The 26,977-nt window shown below is 45.1% G+C and overlaps 1 protein-coding gene across 1 annotated transcript in view; it reads left to right on the top strand.

The window, feature by feature from the left end:
* The window catches only part of KPNB1 (karyopherin subunit beta 1), a 115,242-nt gene that overhangs the window by 74,998 nt on the left and 13,267 nt on the right, over positions 1 to 26,977 (top strand). Inside the window, exons 15-20 of the mRNA XM_068121916.2 lie at positions 14,334 to 14,478; positions 14,671 to 14,753; positions 18,185 to 18,292; positions 22,655 to 22,798; positions 25,458 to 25,563; positions 25,666 to 25,780. Coding sequence (XP_067978017.1) covers positions 14,334 to 14,478; positions 14,671 to 14,753; positions 18,185 to 18,292; positions 22,655 to 22,798; positions 25,458 to 25,563; positions 25,666 to 25,780 — 701 coding nt within the window. The remainder of the gene's footprint in view (positions 1 to 14,333; positions 14,479 to 14,670; positions 14,754 to 18,184; positions 18,293 to 22,654; positions 22,799 to 25,457; positions 25,564 to 25,665; positions 25,781 to 26,977) is intronic.

Raw genomic sequence — 26,977 nt, 5'->3', positions numbered from 1 at the left:
CAAAAAAAAAAAAAAAAAAAATTTCCAAATTTAAATCAAGTGTACCTCCCTGTCTTTGCTAGCCATGACATTCGATGCCATTGACCATTGCCACTCCTACGCCACGGTGAGGCGACAGGGTAGGATTTGTAGGAGACCTGAAAGTGCAGTGTCAGTATGTATTCCATGTTCGAATTGTATTAGTTTTAAAATAGTTAAAAAAAAAAAAAGGTTTGCAAAGCATATCAGCAAATTGAAACAGAATTGAAACAGAGCAGAATTCGTTATTATTATTATATTACTACAAATTATTACAAATTATTACATTACAAATTTTATTCGTTAATGTTAATTCCCTGCCATCACCCACTGCCATCACCCTCCCATCACCCTCCCATCACCCTCCCATCACCCTGCCATCACCCTCCCATCACCCTGCCCCATCACCCTGCCCCATCACCCTCCCATCTCCCCCCCATCACCCTCACATCACCCTCCCATCACCCTGCCATCTCCCTCCCACCACCCTCTGCCATCACCCTCTGCCATCACCCTCTGCCATAACCCTCCCATCACCCTGCCATCACCCTCTGCCATCACCCTCTGCCATCACCCTCTGCCATCACCCTCTGCCATCACCCTTCCATCACCCTTCCATCACCCTGCCATTACCCTCCCATCACCCTGCCCCATCACCCTGCCCCATCACCCTGCCCCATCACCCTCCCATCTCCCCCCCATCACCCTCCCATCACCCTCCCATCACCCTGCCATCTCCCTCCCACCACCCTCTGCCACCACCCTCTGCCATCACCCTCTGCCATCACCCTCTGCCATCACCCTCTGCCATCACCCTCTGCAATCACCCTCTGCCATCACCGTCCCATCACCCTGCCATCACCCTGCCATCACCCTGCCCCATCACCCTGCCCCATCACCCTGCCCCATCTCCCCCCCATCACCCTCCCATCACTCTCCCATCACCCTCTGCCATCACCCTCTGCCATCACCCTCCCATCACCCTGCCATCACCCTCCCATCACCCTGCCCCAGCACCCTCCCATCTCCCTCCCAAACAAAGAATAATAAAAATTGTCTACATGTACATTGTACACACCTTTATGTCGTTAGCACCACTTCATAAACAACATTGCAGAGGAAACGGCGCTTCTTCTTTGTTTCCTCGTCCTGGGCAAGAATGCGGAGGCTGCTGGATCTGCCAACCCTACAGGTCGCCACGTAGAACTGGCAATGGCTAAAGAAGTCTCTTGGGCAGAAGATCCCAACATGGTGTAGCGACTGCCAAAAGAAGTTGTGCATTTATTTTGATGAAATCTTTTCGTAACAATTTTTCTTCAATCAATAAATAAATAATAAGAATTGTCCACATGTACACACCTGTATGTCGTTAGCAGCTCTTCATAAACAACATTGCTGAGGAAACGGCACTTCTCCAGGAGATCCTCACATGGTGTACAACTGGCAAAAGAAGTTGTGCACTTATTTTGATGAATTCGTCGTGTGTTGGCAAACACCAAGTGTTGTCTGCCACGCGAGCAGTCCGTTCTTCATCCGTTTCTTCTGCACGACGACTTGTTATGCGTCGAGTGTTGTCTGCCACGCGAGCAGTCCGTTCTTCATCCGTTTCTTCTGCACGACGACTTGTTATGCGTCGAGTGTCGTCTGCCACGCGAGCAGTCCGTTCTTCATCCGTTTCTTCTGCACGACGACTTGTTATGCGTCGAGTGTTGTCTGCCACGCGAGCAGTCCGTTCTTCATCCGTTTCTTCTGCACGACGACTTGTTATGCGTCGAGTGTTGTCTGCCACACGAGCAGTCCGTTCTTCATCCGTTTCTTCTGCACGACGACTTGTCACGCGCGTAACGTCGCGTGTCAGGCGAGCAGCACGTTCTTCGTCAGATTCCATTGCGCGTGCACGCCGTGCAGCTTCGTTCCTTCGTTCTCGTAAACGACGACTCGATTGGGGCATTGTATAATAGATAATAGAACAGATAATAGAATAGAATAGATAGATAGAATAGATAGATATAACAATAAGACAGTGGGAAGATACAATCGAGACAGTAAGTCGGCACTTTCGTAAGGCCGGAAGTGAAGTCCTCACTGTCCGGAAGTTCGCATGTCGCAGTTACGATTATTCGCCATTTAGTGTTAATGCCCAATTATTCAATTAGCGCCAACGTATTTTGGCTGTTTGCAATTTAAGCGCAAGGAATCAATCAATTCAATGAAAAAAATGAAAAGGAAAAACACGCAACAAAAACGCAACAACGTCTTCCGTGATTGGCTGCGGGAAGTGAGGTCTTTGGCTGATGGGTGATTGGCTGCCGGAGGAAGGTCGTATATCGCAGTTACGATGAATCGCAAATTCGTTTTTATTAGTTTTAAAACATAGTTTAACGCCAACATAGCGCCAACATAGTTTGCAAACGTGAAATAAATGAATACGCTCTCAAATGTGCCATCCGAGGCAGAGTGTGTTCGCCACGTTCGGCACACGCGATAGCTCGCTGCTCTCTGATTGGTTGAATCGTTTTTTGGACATAGCTCGGTAAGTAATTGTCCGATTAATATGAAACCTTGAAAAGGCACATCCTCGGGTCCCCAGCAATATACCTGGCAAGTTTAAAGTATATCGGACCCGTGGTTGTCGAGAAACAGCGGTCACAGACAAACAAACAAACGTACAAACAAACAAACGTACAAACAAACAAACACACAGAGATTACTGGAATTATAGATAGATGAAACACTTGATTTTGCTTTTTGATGTGTTAATGGTTCTCATGTAAGTGTTTCCTTAAAAAAAAATTATTTATTTTTCCCCCGCATTTGGTTTGTAAAAATGTATTTTATTTTATTTTTTTTGTAATAAAAGGACATAAAAAGTCAAAAGTCCCTCTCTCTTTCGCCGCTCTCTTGCGTTTCTCCGTCAGCAAGTCTCTATGGTTCCCTTTTCCCAACAATGACTGACCTGTACCACCGTTATTACCACACCCCCCCCCCCCCCCTTCCTGCAGAGCTAGTGTGGGAAAACGATGGCATTAAGTATTTAGGCATTTTCCTCGGTCCTCCTCAGAATGTCCAAAACAATTGGGAGGGGATCATTGACCAGGTGGATAAGCGTTTGAGCCGATGGAAAAGAGGTCTACCCCACCTTTCCTATAAAGGTCATGTGCTTGTTAACAACCTAGTCACTACCCTTTTGTGGCACTGTTTCATCTGCTTGCAACCACCGGAGGTTTTGCTTCAAGCTATTCAGATCAAACTGGTGGATTTTTTTTTTGGGGGGAGGCTACCACTGGCTCCGACCCAGCGCCATATGTTGTCCCTCTGCCGAAGGTGGTCATGGTCTTGTTGACGTGAAATGCCGTCTGTTGGCCTTCCGGCTCCGCTCCATTCAACACTTGCTTTTTGCAGAGCACTTACCAGGCAAGCCCTTGGCCTGCTCTATTCTTCAACGAGCTGGGAGGCTCGGTTCCGGTCAGGAACTGTTTTTGACCAACCTCCAACACGTTGATGCATCTCTGCTTCCCGTCTTTCATCGGAGCCTCTTGAACGCCTGGCAGAGCATTTCAATAAGTCATCAAACAGACTCGTATGGTATTAACATGTTTACACACGAGCCTTTATTTTTTAATCCACTTTTCCCCGATATCCCAAGGAGGCGCGATTTCTGCCAACATTTTATAGTGGCCAACATTTTAAAAAGTGTGCCATCTCTGGCATGACTGAATACGGTTGGAAACCTGCGAACGAGCTGGCGGACCCAAACAGGTGTTTGGTCCAAGAGGTTAATCGGGAACGTACTAAGAGCGGTGATCCGAAGAGGCCACCAGCTAGGCCTACATTGGACTCAGGATGCAGAGGTTGAGCCCACAGTACCAGAATTAATTGTGTCTTTTACCCCAAATGATCTGCCCCCCATGAGTACAGGGTCACCCCCCTTCCACACAATGAATAGCAAGAGCATCTATAGGTCTTGTGTTAAACTACTTCTCAGGGACCCACCTCTAACTAGGGTTACCTGGTGGAAAGGACTCTTGCCTCCCGGTCCCCCCTCTGAGCCTTTATGGGATACAATGTATGCTGGACTTGTATCTAAAAGAATAGGTGACCTCCAGTGGCATTTGGCCCACTGGATTGTTCCTTCCAATGCTGTTATCTGTTTCCAACCCACCCCCCCCCCCCCCCCCCATTTCCGGTGGTTGCCCTTTTGTCCGGAGAGGGAAGACTTGTTTCATGCCTACATTAATTGTGAAAGACTTTCTCCTTTGTTTTATTGGTTAAATTTTATTTCCCATAAATTGCGGATTACCTTTTCTTTGAAGGCTTACATCTTTGGGTTTCCTCCCAAAAAGGAACCTACTTCTATTGTATTTGGTTTCCTAACCGCCCCTGCTAAACTTGCCGTATACCCGTCATGGAAGGCGAAGCAGGGCGGTAAACCCATGCAAGAATGTAGCATTATGTTTTTTTTTAGTTATTTGGTTTCAGCAAGGCTCAAACTTGAATTTAACTATGCTCAAACTACAAACGACCTTGCAAAATATATTGTGACCTGGTGTGTTGAAGGGAATTGTAAAGTCCAAGAGAACAAATTAATAATTTATTTATAATAGATTTTGTGTTTTCACGATACTTGGGTCTCTGCTTCTTTCCGGTCTTTCTTTCCCCTTCTCTTGACCTATTCTTTCTTCCTTCTCTCCTTAGTGGGGCGGCTTAGCCCAAATATTCAAAAGAATTGTGCATTTTGTGATACAAGCACCAAATTTGGCACAAATGTACATTAATATGTTGCGAACATTTTCAGATATTGGGCCACTTGAAATTCTGTAATTTTTTTTCTTCAAATTTTTTCAAATTTCGTAATTTCAAATTTTTCGGGTGACACCGTCACAATTTCGGTCTTCGAGGCCGGCCGATAGGCAAAGTGTGACCGGAAGGGACGAGGTTCTCCTGACCACGTGGCCCTCGATCTGGGAAGCGAGAGGCGTTCCATTAGTGGACGCGCCCCTCACGCCCGACTTTTGGGCGGCCCCGGCAGGCCGTTTGTTTTGACGTTCCGTGACAGGCCCCGCACCCCCACCTCCGGGCCGACCGGAAGCTTGTGCTGAGTACATCATACCTGAACAACTCAGTGAGGCAGAACACAGCAGTGCACACCAGGGTGACCCCTTCAGTGCATAAACCAATTAACCTGTCCACTGCAGGGCATATAGAAATGAAGTTATTTTCTGCATATAATAATAATATAAGTTCAGTTCTATATAACAATTTCTGTTATCACCACTACCACTACAACTACCACTACTACAAGCTTTGTCTGGAATTTTGTGGACTAACAGACAAACAGACATACAGACAAGCTGGGATCAAAACATTACCTCCTTCCACCATTGAGTGTAGAGGTAAACATCATGGAAATTATATCATGCCCTAGATTTAATTCATGCTTACCCGTGTATTTGCTTCACTGGTTCACAAGGTCTTTTGCATACATGTAATTCAGACTCTCGTCTTCATTGCTGACCACACAATGTTCGCAACATATTAATGTACATTTGTGCCAAATTTGGTGCTTGTATCACAAAATGCACAATTCTTTTGAATATTTGGGCTAAGCCGCCCCACTATATCGGCCGGCCTTCAAGACCGAAATTGTGACGGTGTCACCCGAAAAATTTGAAATTACGAAATTTTAAAAAAAAAATTACGGAATTTCAAGTGGCCCAAAATCTGAAAATGTTCGCAACATATTAATGTACATTTGTGCCAAATTTGGTGCTTGTATCACAAAATGCACAACAGGTTTGCTATGCTGCTACACTACCTCGTGATTTGTACATATTAAATTAATACTTCTTTCGGGAAAAGTATTAGAAATTATGCCTAGCTTTTCTCCTTGTTTTTTTGTGGGGGGGGGGGGGGGGGGGGGGGGGGGGTTCTCGCCTTTTCTGTTGTTTGGATTGCAGTGCACTGATTGTTTTTTCCCTTTCGGGATTTCTATGACTTTGTTGGATTTATTTGAAGCGTGCCTTTGGTTTTACTCTTGTTTTATAATTTTATAATAAAAAGGGTTTAAAAGTCAAGTCTCTCTCTCTCTCTCTCTCTCTCTCTCTCTCTCTCTCTCTCTCTCTCTCTCTCTCTCTCTCTCTCTCTCTCTCTCACTCTCTCACTCTCTCACTCTCTCACTCTCTCACTCTCTCACTCTCTCACTCTCTCACTCTCTCACTCTCTCACTCTCTCACTCTCTCACTCTCTCACTCTCTCACTCTCTCTGCCTCTTGCCACTCTCTCACTCTCTCACTCTCTCACTCTCTCACTCTCTCACTCTCTCTGCCTCTTGCCACTCTCTCACTCTCTCACTCTCTCTGCCTCTTGCCACTCTCTCACTCTCTCACTCTCTCACTCTCTCTGCCTCTTGCCACTCTCTCACTCTCTCACTCTCACTCTCTCACTCTCTCTCTCTCTGCCTCTTGCCACTCTCTCACTCTCTCACTCTCTCTGCCTCTTGCCACTCTCTCACTCTCTCACTTTCTCACTCTCTCTGCTTCTTGCCACTCTCTCACTCTCTCACTCTCTCACTCTCTCTCTCGCCCCCTTGACCTTTCTCTCATGCTGGCCGTTTGATGGGCTGAATTACGGCCGGAGTACTCTGAATTTAGCCGGAGTAGGCATGTCCTGAATTAAATCTGTGAATATGGGGAAAATACTGAAAATATCATCTTTGGATAGAATTCAAAGGGTTGAAAACGTCTATTCATGATTATCACCAAGCTTCATATTCGTAAATTACATAGATCTGCACCGATAAACATATTGGAACGAGTACCTATGCGCATCGGCTACCATCTCTTCCGTACTGTGCCCCCAATGGGTCGCAGCTCACTGGGAAGCAACATGGTGCCTGTTGTTCAGTTGGCCAGACTCTCTTTATCTATATATATATATATATATATATATTCTTCCTTCTCTATTGTGACCTCCCTCTTCCTATATTTATATATATATTTATATGACACTGAATAGCACTAAACTTTGGGACTTTTTAAACGATCATTAAAATTATTATTCTATTGGAATTGAACACCTCTTGTTCAATTCTGGTTAGCATGGTCTATGTACTCCAGTTTGATAAGGCCTCCCCCACCCCCCCCCCCCCCCACCCCCGCCTCCCTCTCTCTCTCCACAGTTGTTGCACTACTGCAGGTCAAATATGGTGATCAAAATTTTCAGTTTTTGTGGTTTAATCTAATAAACTGCTTAACTCATGTTTAATCTTGTTTCTGCACGGCATAAAAGTTTAAGTATTTTCCCATTCGTGTCTTTGTCAAATTTCCACTCGTTATTTTATTGTGTATGTGTTTCCAGTTGGTGTTGGTTTGCAATTCGTGCAAACCTGTGTGTAACTAATCGTGTTCTATTCGCACTGCATGCCTGGTAACTTGAGGCTTCCCTCCCCCCCGTCAGTGTTTTGTGAATGCGAGTTCTTTCCTTTGCTGTTTTGCTTATTTCTTAGATTTTCTTTTCTCCCACTACCTCCCCCGAACATCTACCTTTTGTCTAACATTTTAAATACAAAAATAAATAAATCCTATTTCCTTATCTCCTCGCAGACATGTGATTGTTGTCTCGCCCTACCCCCTTTATCTCCTTTTCTACCACCTCTTCCTTCCATCTCCAGCTGATACTCGCTTTCCAAATTAACCCTTTCTCCTTTCTCTGATCCACGCCCTCACTTCAGGGACTTTTCCCAGATTGTTTTTCACGGTTTTGTTTAAATATTTTAAAGCTTTCCCCTGCAGTGTTTTATTCATTGGTTTATTACAACCCCTCTAAATCTCCCCACTCGCCCCTCCCTTTCAAAACTCCCCCTCACCCCTCCCTTTCAAAACTCCCTCTCACCCCTCCCCTTCAAAACTCCCCCCTCACTCCTCCCCTTCAAAACACCCCTCCCCCTCTACCCTAACATCCAAAACTCCCCCCTCGCCCCTACCCTCTAAATCTCCCCCAGCACTCCTCCCCTTCAAAACTCCTCCCCCCCACCCCTCCCCTTATAATCGCCCCCCCCCCTACAATCTTTCTACAATTCTACCCATCCGCCTCAAAGCTGCCCCCTCTTTTTTCCATCACATACCTCCTCCTCCTCCAATTTTTGACTTTGCTCTGCCCTTCCCCCCCCCCCCCCCTCCCCCCTCAAATCTCAAACAACACCTCACTGTGCCTCTTCCCATCACCATCAAATCTTTTGTGCTCCCCATCCTTCCCTTTCTCCAAACTCTTCTGCAATCTCTGACACCCTACCAACAGCTCTCCCTACCTCCCCTCTTACTTACCCCTCATCTTACCCTACCCCTCCCCTGTCCTGTACCCGATGCTCCCCTCCCTCTTCCTTAACGGTATGGACCTCAAACATCCGGGGCCTTCGCTCAAACCTGATGGATCTCTCCATACAGGTTGCTTCTGACAAAGCAGACTTGATCTACTTAACAGAAACTTTCCTCCTTCAAGATGTCTCTGATTCCTTAATATCTCTTCTTGGTTACTCCCGCCTCCTGCACCGAAACACTTGATTTTGTGGTTTCCCCATATTCACAGAAAGAGAGGAGGATGATAGACCTGAGCCTCGTCCTGGTGGTGGGGTTGCCATCTTTATCAAAAACTCTCTTCCTCACTCTCCTTGTACTGCCCTCTCTCCACCCCACCCCCAGGAGTACCTCTGGCTTCGGCTTCCTCTCCGCTCCCACCTTTTGTTCATATGTGTTCTGTACCGTCCTCCAAACAGTGATGACTCCATTTACATCTCCCTGTCTGACAACATGGACCAACGTCTATCAACTCATCCCAACTCTCTCTTCCTCATTTGTGGCAACTTCAACTGTCATCATGTCAGCTGGCTGGGTGTGGGTTCCTCTCTCACCAGCCATGGCAACTCAGCAAAGGACTTCGGCGACTCATTGGGACTGACACAATCTGTCAATTTCCCGACCCGGATTTCAGTCAATGGAGTATCTTCTCTTCTGGACTTGGTTATGACAAACTTCCCTGCAAATGTCTGCTGCACTTCTGCTCCAATCGGTTCTTCTGATCATATGCTTGTTAAAGTGGACATATCTCTGGCCATTCTCATCTCTACTGCCTCTGACATCAACTCTTCCTGGGAATTCTTTCAAAGTAAACTGCTCTCTCTCATGCACAGATTTATCCCATCCCGTCTTAACTTGTCATACCCTTTCTCCTGTCCATGGTACACTGAAGCTTGTGGTGAGGCAGTTGTCATGAAGGAACTTGCCTTCACTTCATGGAAGGCTAATCCAACTGAAGGTAATCTCAGTTCCTTTCACAAAGCTCGGAACAAGTATGTGTCTCCCCTCAGGAGAGCCAGGAAACAATATCCCTCCACTCTCAAGACTGAACTCTCAAACCTGTCTCCCTCCAAATCCTGGTGGCGTCTGGTCAAATCTGTTTCTGGTGTTTGTTCCCCTTCCATCCACTCCCTTACCTCAAATGGCTACGCAGCTGACACTGCACGTGAAAAAGCCGAATGCCTCGACTCTGTGTTTCCCTCAAAATCTTGTGTCCCGAAGCCATCTCTCTCTGAACCCACCTTTCCCAGTTGAACCCAGCTGCTCCTGAACTCTTGTGTCCTTCTCTCTTGACAAGATGGAGAAGTTTTTGTCAAACCTCGACTCTGATTCTGCAACTGGACCAGACGGCATCAGCCCACGGGTCCTAAAATCCTGCTCTGCGGCTCTTTCACACCCTCTCTCTGTTCTCTTCACCCTCTCTTTTGCTCAAGGTCGTCTGCCATCTGCTTGGAAATCAGCCAACATTACCGCTTTAAACAAACTAGAGGTTCCAGGGAACCTGAACTCAACTGGTCTATATCAACAAAAATTGATTTTTCAATATTTCCGCCCTGCCGTGCCCATTTTTGGGCGTGCAACGCCCAAATGCAATCCAAACTAGTTTATTTCTTAAAGATGCTGCCTAAGGAGTTTCATCAAGTTTGATCAATATTTGTGACTTTTAGAGCGTAGACGTCAAATTGTTTACAGACGATAGACAGACAGACGGACGACGGACATTGGGTGTCGACAAAAACTCAGCTGGACATAGTCCAGTTGAGTTAAAAAGGTGCAAAAACAGATCCTTGCAACTACAGACCAATCAGCCTACTACCATTCAGCCTGCTCCCAATCATCAGCAAAGTCATAGAATCCATCATCGCTTCTGACATCAAATCCTTCCTCTTCTCCAATGGCTTGATCTCGGATGATCAATTTGGATTCAGACCAGGTCATTCTACTCTGGACATGCTGCTTCTGCTGTCTCAACAATGGATGGAGGTCCTCAATGCCAAATAGGAAATCACAGCTGTCTCCCTCGATATATCGCGTGCCTTCGATGCGGTCTGGCTCCCTGCTCTGCTCACCAAACTCTCCTCCTATGGTATCCATGGAAATCTCCACGCACGGCTTGCGGACTTCCTCTCTGGCCGTAGTCAACGTGTGGCCCTGAATGGATTTGTCTCATTTCCCCCTTCTTGTTCAGGCTGGAGTTCCCCAAGTCAATGTTCTGGGCCCTGTGCTTTTTCTGGTCTTCATCATTGATCTCTCCGACTCTCTGGAAAATCCTCTCTATCTCTTTGCCGATGACTCCACCTTCTGCTGCTCCATACCTCAACCCTCAGATCAGCAGTCTGCAGCCTCCTCACTATCTTCAGACCTGGGCAAAATCAGACTGGTCAAACAAGTGGAAGATGTCTTTCAATCCTGACAAATCTCACACTCTTACTATGTCTCTCCGAAAATACCGACTGGACAACCCTCCCATCTACTTTCTGAACAATCCTCTCCAAGAAGGTCTGTCACAGAAGCTTTTAGGTCTCGCTGTCTGCCATTATCTTTCCTGGGAATACCGCATTTCCAAGCTGGCCTCCAAAGCCAGTCGCCGACTGGGCATCCTCCATCGTGCGAAGTCATTCCTTGGAACACCTGATCTCCTCACCACATGCATACAAGGCTTTCATCCGCAGCTCAATGGAATACTGTTCTCCCCTCAGGGCCGGTGCTCCTGCCTCACACTGAGCTCGGCTTCACGCTGTTGAAACCAAAGCTTTCAGAATCATTGAAATCTCCCGCGATGAAGCTAACTCAGAGGTCCTTTCACTCACTCACCACAGGCAGGTTGGTGGTCTTTCTGTCTTCTACCGACTCCTCTCTGGCCTAGCTCCCCCAGCTCTGTCTGTGCTCTGTCCCGCAAATATTCCTACAGGTTGCACAAGATCTGCCTGCAACCCTCTCATGGTTAAACTGCCAAAATCAAGACTCTATTCACCTTCACGCTTTCATTCCTCTTTTCTCCTGCCTCTGGAACAAACTCCCTCACTCTCTTCAATCCCACTCCTCCCTCCAGGTCTTTAAAACAGCTGTTCACCACCATCTCTTATCTTCCCCCATCCAAAACCTTGATCTTTTCTACCTCCGTTAATTCACCCCAGATCCACTTTTTTGAAATAACGACTTTTTTTCCTGGAAGTCCTCGCAGTGTCCATCTGTTTTATACCTCTCCCACCCTCCCCCCTTTTCCCAAGCCCTCTCCCTCCCACAGATCTCCCGATGTCCCTGCTCTCAAATGTCACACTTGTGTGCTTCCCTCTCTCTCCCCATCTTGTCTCCCGCTCCCTTTATCATATGCTTATGCGTCAGTTTGTCTTTTTGTGATTAATGTTAGCTCTTACACGAGCCTCGATGTTGTATACAAAAAAAAAAAAACAAACTCGTAATGTCTTCGTTAGTTCTACATTAAATTGAAATAGATGGGTGTTGGCTTAAAGGAGAACGGACACGACCAAAACAACTTTGCAGATTTCGAAACATAAACATATCTTAAACACTTCTATTGAGTTCATTTCACAAATATCTTCGCGGTTTTATTAGAATTTGTCAAAATATCGCCGAACAAGCAAAATCAGTTTTGTCAAAACCGCAAACCGGAAATGACGTTTGCGAAGTAACCCAGTTTTTCGTTCTTAAAGCCTTGTTGGCTTTGTGACGATCAGAACATCGCTCTGTTTTCGTTACGATCAGTTGGAATCATGCCCAGTCGTTGGTTGGCTGCTGCTAGTGTGTGCCCGTACGTGCGGGGAGGTACGTGGACATACGTACGTTGACGTACGTACCAAAAATAAGGCCTCACTGTCCGGAAGTTTGCATATCGCAGTTACGATTAATTGCAAATTAGTTTTAATGGCCAAGTATTCAATTTTCAAACCGCGAGGCAGAAACAACAAACACACGCGGTTCCTTCGCTGTCGCTTGACCGTACGTGCAAGGAAAAATTAAAACTTGCATCGTTCCTTCGGTCTTCGCGCTCGTCCTTCGCCGTTCCTTCGCTCTCGTCCTTCGCTGTTCCTTCGTTCTCGTACAAAACGTGTGTTTGCTAAATAAATGGCCATAACTTGGTAACCACTTGTCTGATTAATAGCAAACCTTGAAAAGGCACATCCTCGGATCCCCAGCAATATACCTGGCAAGTTTCACTTAGATCGGACTAGTGGTTGTCGAGAAACAACAGCGGTCACAGACATACACACAGACAGACACACAGAGATTGCTTGCATTATAGAGAGTTATATTATATAGACAGACATTATAGACATTATATTATAGACAGATTATAGACACATTACATTATATAGATAGATTATAGATTATAGACACACATTATAGACAGACACACACAGAGATTCCCTGCTTGTCGTTAAAGGCGGCAAAAAGGGTTGGCGTCAGGAAGGGCATCTGGCCGTAAAACATTGCTTCAAAAAGGGGACCGAAAAACAACAACAACCACGGTTCCCGAAAAAGGCCAACCCCCGCAAATGGCCTCTAAAGGTGGTTATTTTTTATATAGAAAGTGCTATAATGATACAATTACAACTGATACACCTGCAGTGCTGCACTGTCAATAAAGTCGTATTTCGTTTCTGTGTTTCTATCCATTTCTTGCCTCACGGCACCGAACATTAATTAAATATTGGTCATGTATTCCATTGACCAGAAAAAGAAACTTTTTCAATTAAAAAAGAGACATAAAAATGAATACCATTCAGTATTTTGGAGGCGCCCGAGATCAAAATCGATCGCCATTGTGTGTGTCCGACGATTTCTCTTCTTCACTCTCTGGACGGTATGGTTCGAATCTGTTTGGGAGAATCGAGTGTGATTCCCCAAGATTATTAACTTTCTCTTCATTTTCCGCATCAGATTGGTCAGAAATATCGCTGATATCTAGACTTACGCAACTATCGGAGTCGGTGTCTGCCATTGTTTACTATTGCGCAGTCACATCAGCTTCCTCCGATGACGTCACATCGTGGAGGGCAGATTATCGCGAGATGCTGGCCGGCGCGAGAGAAATCGTCTGCTATTGGCATTTTAAAACTCGGATATCTCACGATTCACGCATGCTAGAGCAACAATTTTTGCGCCAAACGTAATCTTTTTTGTTGCTACAATTAATTAATCTTAAGCATTTGATGTCTATATTCATGTCCGTTCCCCTTTAAAGTAGCTGTTGGCTACTTTAATATATTTACCCCATGAAGTTTGGGTTAATAACATGCTATCAAAAAACCGAGGCAGATTCCTTACTTCTGCGGTTGTTATTACCGTACCGTACACCGCATTGCCTGAACGGTTAAGGTTGCTGGTTTAAGATCGCAAGGTCCTGAGTTCAAGCCACTGTCATGCCGTTGAATTAACACCAGGTGGGTCGACTCAGCCTGTCATGCTTATGAGGTTGGCAAAATGAGTACCAGCTTACTTGGATGAATGAGCCATTCAAGTATCCTGCGGTGGAGTGGTGACCCTTCCAGGATTGTGCTCAATAGCCCGGAAACTGCTTCGGCAGCCCTATGCATCTGAAGGTTCAAAAAGGAGTGGTCATTATGGGGTTGGGAGGACGGTTGAGAAAAATTGGAGACTGCCAGGAATGGAGGGTTTTCTTTTTTCTTCTTATTCTCTAAAATCATCGTCTTTTTTTTTTTTCACGACTCGTTTTAATAAAGTTTCTCTCATTGCTTTCCCATTCTTACGTAGCAAAGGGAAATTGCACAATTGCTCAGTGCTGAAATGACAGCCAGATGGTTGAGACTTCAATCTTATAGCATGAGTTGGCTACATTTTTGAACACAAGTTGGGGTTGTGTGCAGGCTGTGTGTGTAACCCTCTTAACAAATGCGCACAGTGTATGTGCGTTCGTTTTGTCGGGGTCTCGCACAATCGCCATCCTCTGACTCGATGGTCTTCGCGATTTTTCTCTGCCAGAATGTGCTGCGAAAGGTGCAGCTCGAGGATGCCGTGCAGATATCGGACGTGGTTATGGCCTCCCTGCTGCGTATGTTTGAGAGTACAGCGGGATCGGGCGGAGTGCAAGAGGATGCTTTAATGGCTGTGGGCACGCTTGTTGAAGGTGTGGATGCTTTTCTTTTGTACATTTTGGTGGATGGCATGCTTTGGCATTTCACTCCACGGTTATTGTACAGTTTTTGTCTGTACCCTCCTTGTGTGGGAATTTTTGGGGGTGTGCAGCATATTTCTGAAGCAAAGCTGAAGATTTGTTTGTTCCCCTCCCTCTTTCTTTGGTACCGATAATCTATTTCAGTACTTGGTGTTGAGTTCATGAAATACATGGATGCATTCAAGCAGTACCTGACTATTGGGCTTCAGAACCACGCAGAATACCAGGTGAGTTTGTTTTAAAAGAGTACCAAGTACTTACTTTTATTGCTTTGTTGGCCGTAATTGTTTTTATTAATAAACAGTCACTGATGCTGTTTATAACATTAAACAAAGAAATTTGGAGGAATCCCGACATCTGTGATGTAAGTTTTACTTTCAGAACTGAGGGAAGATCTACTTTAATCTATATACCCCATGAAGATTGGGTTAATAACATGCTATCAAAAAACTGAGGCAAATTCCTTATTTCTGCGGTTGTTAGTACCATACCGTACACCGCTTATCATTGATTCATGAACCATACAGCGCTTCAATCCATTAACTTTGTATTCAAGACATTGGGAATAAAGTGTTATGGTCATATTTACTATATTATTATTATTATTATTGTGAAAACGATCCTACTGAAACGATACACAACTGTATTAACAAACCTGGGCTTAATTTGTCTGAAGCGGTCCAAAGGTGAGGCGTAAAGCCTAAGGCCTATACGTACCGTTTTGTTGGAAGAGACGTAATGCCGATGCTTTCGATATTTGATGGTCATTTTAACAATCGGTTTGTTTGTGTTTCACACTGAATGAAAAACGTCAAGGTAGAGCATGGCGATTGTGATATATGACAGGTTCGACGATATGTTCAGCCTGAACGAAATTGGAATCAAAATACCGGAGTGTGGAGCGTCAGCCATCGTCATGACATCAGACATAATCACATCACTCTGGCATGTGACCAGATCCTCAGCTCTGATTGGTATACGTTTGAGGGGACAAAAATATGGACGGACAAACACTGTTCTAGATGGCTTTGCCCTATGGATTACGCCGTAAAAATCTGGGTCAAAGTGGGTCCATGTTTGAAAATGAGATGGTGTAAAAGACGGTGTATCAACCAATAGTGGTAAATTTACAAAAAACAGGTTGTTTTTTTTGTTTTTTTCTATAGCCTTTAAAAACTTTATTTTATTGTTATTGAATTAAAAACCTGAACACTAGAACACAAATTACGTGTCACTTCCAAAAACCTCCAGTTTAAGAGAAGCACTTCGACAAAATATTACACGATTTTACGCCATCTTGACCTATCAAATTTGCCACGTTGGGTAGTATCGAGATTCAGACAAAATTGGGGATTGTAGGAAATATCGATTGAGCTCGGAAACGCAAAGCAAGTGTTTAAAAGACCTCTCCCATGTCCTTTTCTTTTCTCAAGACTGCATGGGGTAAGGTGTCCCATGAACGCTCGTTATTTATTTTTAATATCAATATAATTTATCATCCTGTAGCCAAACATATCGTGGTAAGCATAGTCATCTTATTTTTCATTGCATCAGCTGTCTAGCTATTACTTTTTTCGGAATATTGAGAACCCTGCATTAATGCCTAGTTACGTGCTTGTACTTTGTCACAAAATGAGTGCTAGGACAGTAAAGTGTGTTGTTGTTGTTGACACATTTTGAACGAATTGATGGAGAATTTTGGAATGGAAATGAGCCTTGTGGATAACTGCAGACATTTGAAGTGAAGAGTTTTTATGCCTCCGCCGACGAAGTCGCCAGAGGCATTATGTTTTCAGGTTGTCCGTCTGTCCATCCGTGATAGGTTTTCGTTACCGCGATAACTTGAGAACGGCTAAAAGGACTTAAATCAAACTTTGTAAAGTATGCAAGCATGAACTGATTAGATTATGGGGTCAAAGGTCAGAGGTACCGTTATTTTCAAAATGAAGTAAAAAATTTCAAAGTAAAAATTATTTTACTGTTCTAACTCATGAACCAATGATGGGATTTTGCCCAAACTTGGTGGAAGTATGTATTATGATGCAAAGATGAACTGAATATATATATTGTTACAGACGCGGTTTTAGATGTTAGTTTACCGAGCGGTTTGGTATTACCGCGTCCGCACAGTTACTCCCCGATTAGAACCCTACCCCGCCCGATTCCACTCGACGTTGACCAAGTCGCGCTATGCTAAATCAATGAAGGAAAGGACACAACGGCTGGGATTAAGGCAACGACACAAGGGGTACAGTTCTCAAGACCTCCGGAGGAGGATATAATATTGGTGATGCAGAAACGGGTAGATTACACGGTAAGAGGTAAAGCACAGAAAAGATGGGCACTTAGACACAGTCTTATCTTATCCCCGACAGACCACAGACAAACGGGACAAGACTGACTTACACAGGGATTGATGGCAAGGAAGGGCAGGCAGTCGATAGCACAAGGTGCACCTTGGCTCAGGGGCAGAATCAAACGCGGTCCGGTCCAGAGATGCGGGGAGGTATTCAGCGCTTGGAGGTGGCGTCTTCTCTCTCTGTGGTGTCGGCGCATCTGACGTCACCTCCCCCTTTTTGCGCATGCCCAGCGGGGAGTGACACGCCCTCGGCTCGCCGGCTCCGCCCCAGATGGAATCGGTCCGCCGCTTCCATTGGGTGCGGGGGGTTACCGGGCTCCGCCCTTGACGAGGAGCTGACAGCGAGCCCCTGCGTGGTAACCCCGTCGGAGCACATGTTCAATGGCGGCTAACCAAGCCGGAGTGAGGACGCACACTCCCCGCGCCGCCGCCGCTGTTGTTGTTGTTGTTGTTGTACCATGAGGAAGAGCTGCGGGGAGGTATTGGGAGGTCCTAAACTTTCTAACGGTGCCATACAATCACATTCTGGTGCAACGAAGAGTCAGAATTAATGGAAACGAGTCCTTAACTGACATAGACTAAGAATAACTAGCAAGATGTCCTATAGTTGTCTACGTGAGATGCGGTGAACCTGGATGCGACATTTAATGGGGGAAATAGGGGAAGGTCGGGGCTACAGAGTGTTGTTTACAGACAATGGGACTAGGGAATGGGGGATTGGGGATAGTTGGGAAGTATTGGGGAAATAGGGGAATATTTACAAGCGGATATGGATGGAGGCCAAATCCCATATCCGCAACAATATATATATATCATCAAAATTGCTTTAGCGAGGTGATTTTGGTGAGGTCAGAGGTCATGTCAGGTAAAAATGCGATACCTGAGAAAAGCTGAATGTAATCTGTCCTGTCATTTCCCACAAAACTTCCCCAAGAGAAGTATGAAATATCGAATTGTTTTTATTTTTTGTGGATTATTGCATTTGTTGTTTTGTGCTGGAAGGGCTGAGCCACTAAATCGTAAGTTCTTAACATTTTGTGTTGGAAAAACAACAACATTTATTTTGGTTAATTTTATGTGGTAAAGATATAGTTGTCACTGTGCAAATACAAGTTCAGCTACTCAAAGGCTATAAAGACGTCAGCCTTAAACCGGTAGTGTTTTGTGTTCCCCAGACTGCTCAGTGTAGCTGTGATTTCACTTTGTATTGCTAATGTAGCTGCCACGTCCCATACTTCATTGTTTTTGTTCAGTTCATATTTTGAAATATGAGCTCATTTAAAAGGCTGTGATCCGCAGGTGTGCGTGGCAACAGTGGGTCTTGTGGGTGATCTGTGCCGGGCGCTGCAGGTCAAGATGCTGCCTTATTGCGACGACATAATGCAGCTACTTCTGCGAAACCTCGGGGTAAAGTTTCCGTTTTATACCTACACAGCAGATAATAAAGTTGTTGTTGTTGTTCCTCTTCTTCCTCATCTTCTTTTTCTTCTTTGCAGGAGCTAAGCTCAAGGAAGAGCAATAGCTTGGTAAATGTGTGCTTCAGGTTAAAAACAAAACTAGCCTAACATGAGTGGTTATGTTCTGCTAGCTTATTATTTAAAAACCTATCTGTAAAATAGCACATTGCAAATGAGGTGTTCCCTCTTTGCATAACACAAGGAGAGTACTATCACAAACTTGAAACTGAAATGCAAGGTTTGTATAGAGATCAATGCTTCGCAACTTCATCAAAGAGAAACAAAAGAATGGGGATGAGTGGTGAGCCTGCATATTGAGGGTTTGACAAGGAAGTGGTTGCCACACACCCTCCTTCCCCCCCCCCCCATACCCTCCCCCCCAACCATACCCCTCCCCTCCCCCACATGGCAATATAGAAATGAAGGCTGTGGCAGAAGGTCATTGTTGTGAAACGGATCTGTGGCTGGAGAATGCATGGCCTGGAGATGAAACTGCAAAGTACCGTATTTTCACGCAAATAACCCGCGGGTTATACATAAAAAGTTCCAAAACGTCCAACTGCAGGCTATACTCATGTGCGAGTTATGGCACAGTATTTTACCATTCCGCAAGTGACATAACCACAGGGAGGAGGATGGGGCGTTATGGTAAATTACAAAGGAGAAACAGAGGCAGTTTTTTTTTTCCTCCAAGTTTAATTGTAATATCTATGATTACAGTTCTTTTATATATTTTATATTCACATGTATATCTAATTCCAAAGCTACCGGAGTTAAGGTTCCGGTAAATCGTCGTCCATAAATCCCACAAAGTCCACATAACACGTGGTGGTTGGGGGTGGGGGTGTATGTTCAAGAATTACGGAGTACGACGGGGAGGAGTGGGGAAGGTCGGGTGTTTCCATTACATAATGCTAAACCAATCGATGATGACAGCTTTGTTCCAGGCACCTTTTATTTAAATATGCAATTATTTCATATTCGACGTATTCAAAACATTAATGAGAAAAGTGAATCTTTGTTTAAACGCTGTTTTCCCACAGAACTGGTGACTGTAGAAAAGTGATGTCACTTCCCTGAGAAGACATATTTTGTTTTTTCATATCCTTTAAATTGTCGATTTTAATAAGACATGTTTTCATGTTACCAAATCTTTACAATATAAAACATTATAAAATAATAATGAAATATCAAAGTACAAAATTAATATTGTTGGTGCTGTTTTGATGACTATTCCATCAGTGTTATTTTCACGGACACTTCAATCTAATTTACAAATGAAAGCAATTCAACATACAGTATTTATAAAATAATGACATCATGCCGAGTGGTCAATCCTAGTCTGTCCGCTGATGTCATTACAGGTATTCCCACTGCGGCCGGGTGTTATTGATGGTACACTGTGCCGCCTTTACTTTTTCAAATATAGTTCATGGTAATTGAAAAAAGACGAGGGGATAAATAGCATCCTGGGATTAACGCTCCGGAAATTTTCCGAGAGCACCTTTTTTCCCCAGGAGTGGGGTATACAATGAGGTGGGTTATTTGCGTGAAAATATGGTTGCCAAGGGATGCACTGCCATTGCCAAAAAGCACCTACATGCGCTTCTTCCTCTTCACAGTCATTATCTGGCTCTGTTCATGGAACTGGGTTTTTACCAATCCCGCCCCCTGTGAAGATGTGCGAATTAGGTACTCGGGCCTAAGGGTAGTTCTCCTTGTATGTGGTTGTGGTTGCTCCCTGTGATTTTCCCTATGTTTTTATATCTACGAGACCGGCCATGCAAAACGTCCATTAAATCACCGCCATAGACAGGGCCGAACATTCCCGATCAGACAATTAACCCCACCCCACCAACAGAGTGGGATGAGGGGCGTGGAAACTATTGTAACCGGCGGACCACGTCCCTTGCTTCGTCATTGGTCGAGTTGACCATGGAGCGATTGAGTGGAACATGGTGATTGGTCCATGTGATGTCAGAGCGAAGGTTCGAGGAGGAGAAAAGAAGAAGAATCAGTCTCTATCTCTCTCGTTCTGGCTTTTGTGGCGGGCGGTCACGTTTTCTCGTGTGCGATCGTAAAGAGAACTTTCGGAGCTCGGGTGGACTTTTGCAATTGTGAGAAGGAGGTGTTAGTGGCGGTTTGTACGTCCGCGTTGTGCTTCCCCGGACGGCTGAGGGACCCGAGGGAGGACTGCCCTCAAAAAGGACCTCACGTTTGTGGCACCGAGGAGCGGCCATCTTGTGCGCTTCCCACCTGTGGGGTTTCAAGCTTCCGACGACCAGCAAGCTCCGAAAAGACTCGTTGAGCAAGCCGAGTGCCGGCCGATATAAAAAGAACATTGTTTTATTTTTATTTTAGTATTCCCCTGTCTGTTTGTGAGTCTGCGTGCAGAGCTACATCGATTAGAATTTCGTTTTACCTCATCTTTCATTCTTTTTATCGTATTGCATTTATTTTCATTAAACATTATTATTGTTTCCCGGTGTGTGCCCCGGTTTAGAATAGGTACACCGTATCCCTGCGCGTCGTAAGAGGCGACTAAGGGTTGGCGTCAGGAAGGGCATCCGGCCATAAAACATTGCCTCAAACAGGGAACCATGATTGTCATGGGGCCCATAAGGCCAACCCCTGCTCTAGCGGGTAAGAAATGGCCTTAAAACAATCATTCATTCATTCATTTTCAAACATTATTATTGTTGCATTTTCTTTGTTTGTTTGTTTTTGTTTTTTTTTTGTTTTTGGTGTACAGAGTCTAGGCTCGTGAAAGAGCTAACATTTATCAAACAAACAAGCAAACAAAGTATATAAAAAGGGGAGCGGTCGACAAGATGGGGAGAGAAGGGGAGGAAGCACACAAACACAACATTTGAGAGCAGGGACATCGGGAGATGTTTTTGGAGGGAGAGGGCCTGGGGGGAGGCAGGATAGGTATAAAACGCAAGGACACCAAGGACTTCCAGGAAAGAAGTCAAAGGTCACCTCAAAAAAGTGGATTTGGGGTGAAATTAGTGGGGGTAGAAAAGATCTAGGTTTTGGATGGGGGAAGATAAGAGATGGTGGTGAACAGCCTGGAGGGAGGAGTGGGATTGAAGGGAGTGGGGGAGTTTGCTCCAGAGGTGGGAGAAAAGAGGAATGAAGGAGTGAAGGTGAGCAGAGAGTCTTGATTTTGGCAGTTTAACCATAAGAGGGTTGCAGGCAGATCTTGTGCGACCTGTAGGAATATTTGGGGGACAGAGCCCAGAGAGAGCTGGGGGAGCAAGGCTGGAGAGGAGTCGGTAGAAGACGGAAAGACCACCAACCTGCCTGCGGTGATTAAGTGAAAGGCCCTTGGAGATAGCGTCATCGCGGGAGATTCCAATGATTCTGAATGCTTTGGTTTCAACAGCGTGAAGACGAGCTATGTGTGAGGCAGGAGCACCAGCCCAGAGGGGAGAGCAGTACTCCATTGAGCTGCGGATGAAAGCCTTGTATGTGGTGAGGAGCTCAGGTGTGCCAAGGAAGGACTTCGCACGACGGAGGATGCCCAGTCGGCGACTGGCTTTGGAGGCCAGCTTGGAAATGTGGTTTTCCCAGGAAAGATCATGGCAGATAGTGAGACCCAAAAGCTTGAGTGACAGAACTTCTTGGAGAGGATTATTCAGAAAGTAGATGGGAGGGTTGTCCAGTCGGTCTTTTCGGAGAGACATCGTAAGAGTGTGAGATTTGTCAGGATTGAAAGACATGTTCCACTTGTTTGCCCAGTCTGTGATTTTGTCCAGGTCTGCAGAGAGTGAGGAGGCTGCAGACTGCCGATCTGAGGGATGAAGAATGGAGCGATAGATAGTAGAGTCATCAGCAAAGAGATAGAGAGGATTTTCAAGAGAGAGAGATCATTGATGAAGACCAGAAAAAGCACAGGGCCCAGAACACTGCCTTGGGGAACTCCAGCCTGAACAGGCAGAGGAGATGAGAGAAACCCATTGTTGTGTCTTGTTTGCATGGTGTTGGGCCCGAGGATAAACACGTGTGGCTTTCGTCCGTGCAGGTAAGCACCCCGTTGCCTTTTGACCCTTGTGCGCCAAAAAGTGTTGCCACTTTTTGGCCTGACCGCCTTTTGGCTTTCGCTAAGACCGACCGGCTATCCGTCCAAGGCTGGTTTTATTCTTCCTTTCAAACACTGCCTTAAATTGTTTCAGAAATGGCAAACTTGTCGTAGAACTATACTGCTGTTGTTTTGTATTGCAAAACTGCCACAGTGGCCTGTTGAGAAATATTTATTGCTTTTGTTTTTGATCTGTTAATCCTACATCGTTGATTGTTTTGTTTGTAGGATGAGAATGTTCATCGCTCTGTAAAGCCACACATCCTTTCTGTGTTTGGAGACATCTGCCTTGCTATTGGCGGAGAGTTCAAGAAGTATCTTCCCCTCGTCATGGATACTTTGCAACAGGCTTCTCAGGCCCAAGTTGACAAAGTAAATTGTTTGTGGGTGGTTGTGTGGTGGTATTCATCGATTTCAATCTTGTCATTAAATTTGACACGACCTTTGTGCCGGCCCACAATTGCATGATGAACATTGGTTGAGAAGCGTTTCGATTTTCATTATACAAGTTGGGATGTTTCTTATTTTTTCCAAGTATCACTCTTGAGCAAAGAATCGCGATATATTTCATTGTGAATCGTGCCTCATTAAAAGTGAAATTGCTTTCTGTGTTTTTGTAGAAAACTATGAGCCGCATTATTACTTTGTGCTGTTTTCGTTGCACGTGATTTTGAGGAAGTTTTGTTTGCATGCGAAAACGTTGCTCACGTACGATCGTACATCGATCCATGAAAATTGCATTCTGATAATCAATTAATTTTTTAATGTATACTTTGATTCATTCTTCTTTTTACCCCATGCACACGAAGCGAGAAGCTGGGATAAACATTCCGTTCACCTTGTCCGTCCGTCCGTCCGTCGCCCAAACGTCAGTTTATGATCGAGGAGCAGCTTAATTTCAATTGAATGTTATATTTTGAACACAAATCGGAAAACTAACCTGGAGTTTAGCAGTACTTTGGCTCTGAATCTGTCTGTCTGTGAGCAGGAGATGTCAAAACGTTGTGGGTGGATTCAGACGAAACCTGGTGGGCAGGTTGGGTGTGTGACGAGGACAACTTGATTTGATATTGGTGAAGAATGTGAATTTTTTTTTTTTTTACTGTGCTTCTTCACCATTGAGAGATGAGGCCAAAAACTATATATAGCACGATATCTCACAAAGTTATGGATGGATGAGGACGAAACTAGGTGGATAATTTGGGTAGGTGACGAGAACAGGCCGATTCGATTTTGGTTCAGGTCCGGCCGGATGCAGATCCGGCCTATCGGTGGATACAAAACGTAAACTGTTCAGCCTGGCTGAGGTACGCGCTCTACTGAATGCCGTTCCAGATGATAAATAAAATATTATTGAAACCCACCATCTTTTACTTTTGTGCGGAGCTCCTGTATCACCTCATCATTTTGGACATTGGGAATTGTTTCACATGCTCTGATTCCTTCATCATAATTCTGTTGATATCTAGAATAGAGGTTAAAGCAATATGCAGTCATCTCCTGATTTACAAACTTTCAACCTTGCTTAGTAAATGTTTTTGACGCCAAAAAGTCGATTTACGACCACCACAAAACCTGACATTACAAACCTTTGCTCGACTTCAGTGAACCGTTTTCAACGACCAATTCAGAACACGGCCTCGTGAACCTTTTGCTCACAAACATTTCAATCCTGGAATATAAAATAAACACGAATGTTGCTGCAAAACACCACACCATCATTCTGCTTACGTCCGGGATAATGACGTCAGAGCGTCGCTTCCCTCACTCTTTACTCCGCCGTCACGTTCGTGCTGAAATGCAGTGTTAAAGTGCATTTTATTTACTCTAGTCAAACGTCATTGTGCATAATTATTAATCCTTAACTATGGTTCCTAAAAGGAAGATAAGATGAAAGGTGCTTCATGGAAGAGATACTATCCATCTTAGATATTGCACATGATTTTGGATTTTTGGGGTAGGGGGGGGGGGGGGGGTGAGACTATTGGGACACATGCCCTGCATTATATCTGTTGGGGGGGGGGGGGGAGAGAGAGATATTGAGACGCATCCCCTGCATTATATCTGTCGGGGGGAGGGGGAGGGGTCGAATATTGGGATGCATCCCTGCATTATATCTGTTGGGGGGGGGGGGGGCGGGGGAGAGAGATATTGGGGCACATCCCCTGCATTATATCTGTCGGGGGGAGTGGGGGGCGAATATTGGGATGCATCCCTGCATTATATCTGTTGGGGGGGGGGGGGGTGGGGAGAGAGATATTGCGACGCATCCCCTGCATTATATCTGTTGGGGGGGTGAGGGGGGATATTGGGACGCATCCCCTGCATTATATCTGTCGGGGGGAGGGGGGGCGAATATTGGGATGCATTCCCTGCATTATATTTGTCGGGGGGAGGGGGGCGAATATTGGGACGCATCCCCTGCATTATATCTGTTGGGGGGGGGGGGGGATATTGGGACACATCCCCTGCATTATATCTGTTGGGGGGTTGAGGGGGGATATTGGGACGCATCCCCTGCATTATATCTGTCGGGGGGAGGGGGGGCGAATATTGGGATGCATTCCCTGCATTATATGTCAGGGGGAGGGGGGGCGAATATTGGGACGCATCCCCTGCATTACATCTGTCAGGGGGGGGGGGGGGGATATTGGGACGCATCCCCTGCATTATATCTGTTGGGGTGGGGGGGGATATTGGGATGCATCCACTGCATTATATCCAATTGAAAATCACTCCCGATTTACGAACGACTTTTCAGGAACACATGATGTTCATAAATCGAGAGGTTGTATATGCAGCTGTTCTTCTGGTGTGGTATTCCACCCCTCTCCCTTTCCCTTGCCCTTTTTATTTGTTTTGAACTATTTGGCAGAACTTTATCTTGTTTGCATTCTCGTCCTCTTTGTATTTAATTAATTACTGCAATTGTCTCCTTCAGCACGATTGGGCTATCCTTGTTTGTTGAACTGAACGCCAGCACTTCCTATGATCTGCGTTCTAAGTTTTCTGTGTGGCCACACTTTTGCAGACAGATTATGACATGGTTGATTACCTGAACGAGCTGCGTGAAGGATGTCTTGAAGCTTATACTGGCATTGTGCAGGGACTCAAGGGAGACAAAGAGAACGTGCACCGTGAGTGGTCACCACGGCAGTGGTTGTTTTTATTTTGCAAAAAAGAAAGCCTTGTAAGTACAGACTGAACACCTTCATGCACTTTTACACCTGCGTGTGCAGCTGACGTCTTGTTGGTGCAGCCTCGGGTGGAATTCATCCTGTCTTTTATTGATCACATTGCGCAGGACGAAGACCGCACAGATACGGTTGTTGCTTGCTGTGCAGGTTTGATCGGGTAAGGATACCATAATATAATAGTAAGGATACTACCACGTCCTAAATTCTCAAAAATTATTCCAAACAGGAAATTTGCTGTTTTTGGCTATGTCATAAAGGACACAAACAACAGGCTTGAATAACTAATTTAACATGCTCAATAAGGTGGTGTAAAAGAGGCTGCAACAGTGGTGGTATTTTTCTATTTTTTTTTTCTTTTTTTTTTCAGTTTTTTTCCCCTGCAGCCTTTAAAACATTAATTTTATTTCAATTGAATGATGTACTTGAACACTGTAGAACACAAATCACCTTGTTTGCACTTCCACAAACCTTCAGATTAGCAGTACTTTGGCAATTTATTTTATGTTGCTTCGGCCAATCAAATTTGCCGTTAACTCCTGAGGACGGAGTAACTAAGATTCAAACAAAATGGCGGGCACCTAGCTATGCAGCGACAGAGCTATGTTCGTGCAAAAGATCTGTTTGGTTTTTGCAACCTTTTCTCAAAGATCATTCCAAAATCGTCAGTTTCTCCAAGAAGAGTTGGCAGAAGGTTCAGTTCTGGAATATAGTTTGACCCGTTAGCTTCACATGTTTGCCATCACGCCTGTTTGTTTGTTTTTGTATGCTGAATCGAGGCTCGTGAAAGAACTGACATTTACTTCACAAACAAATCAACCAGACAAACAAAATATATAAAAAGAGGGAGCGGAAGACAAGAGAAGGGGAAGCACACAAACACTTGAGAGCACACAACATTTAAGAGCAGGGAGATGTGTGGGAGGGAGAGGGCTTGGGGGGAGGAGGCGTGGGAAGTGGATGGGAGAAGTATAAAACACAACGACACCAAGGACTTCCAGGACAGAAGTTGGTATTTCAAAAAAGTGGAATTGGGGTGAAATTAGCGGGGATAGAAAAGATCAAGGTTTTGGATGGGGGAAGATAAGAGATGGTGGTGAACAGCTGTTTTAAAGACCTGGAGGGTGGAGTGGGATTGAAGAGAGTGAGGGAGTTTGTTCCAGAGGCGGGAGAACAGAGGAATGAAGGAGTGAAGGTGAGCAGAGAGTCTTGATTTTGGCAGTTTAACCATAAGAGGGTTGCAGGCAGATCTTGTGCGACCTGTAGGAATATTTGCGGGACAGAGCGCAGAGAGAGCTGGGGTGGCAAGGCCAGAGAGGAGTCGGTAGAAGACGGAAAGACCACCAACCTGCCTGCG

The sequence above is a fragment of the Myxine glutinosa genome, chromosome 7 (assembly GCF_964187855.1).
Source record: "Myxine glutinosa chromosome 7, kmMyxGlut1.1, whole genome shotgun sequence".
NCBI classification, from domain to species: domain Eukaryota; kingdom Metazoa; phylum Chordata; class Myxini; order Myxiniformes; family Myxinidae; genus Myxine; species Myxine glutinosa.
The sequence above is the reverse complement of the archived record's forward strand: the minus strand, read 5'-3'. Positions and strand labels throughout refer to the sequence as shown.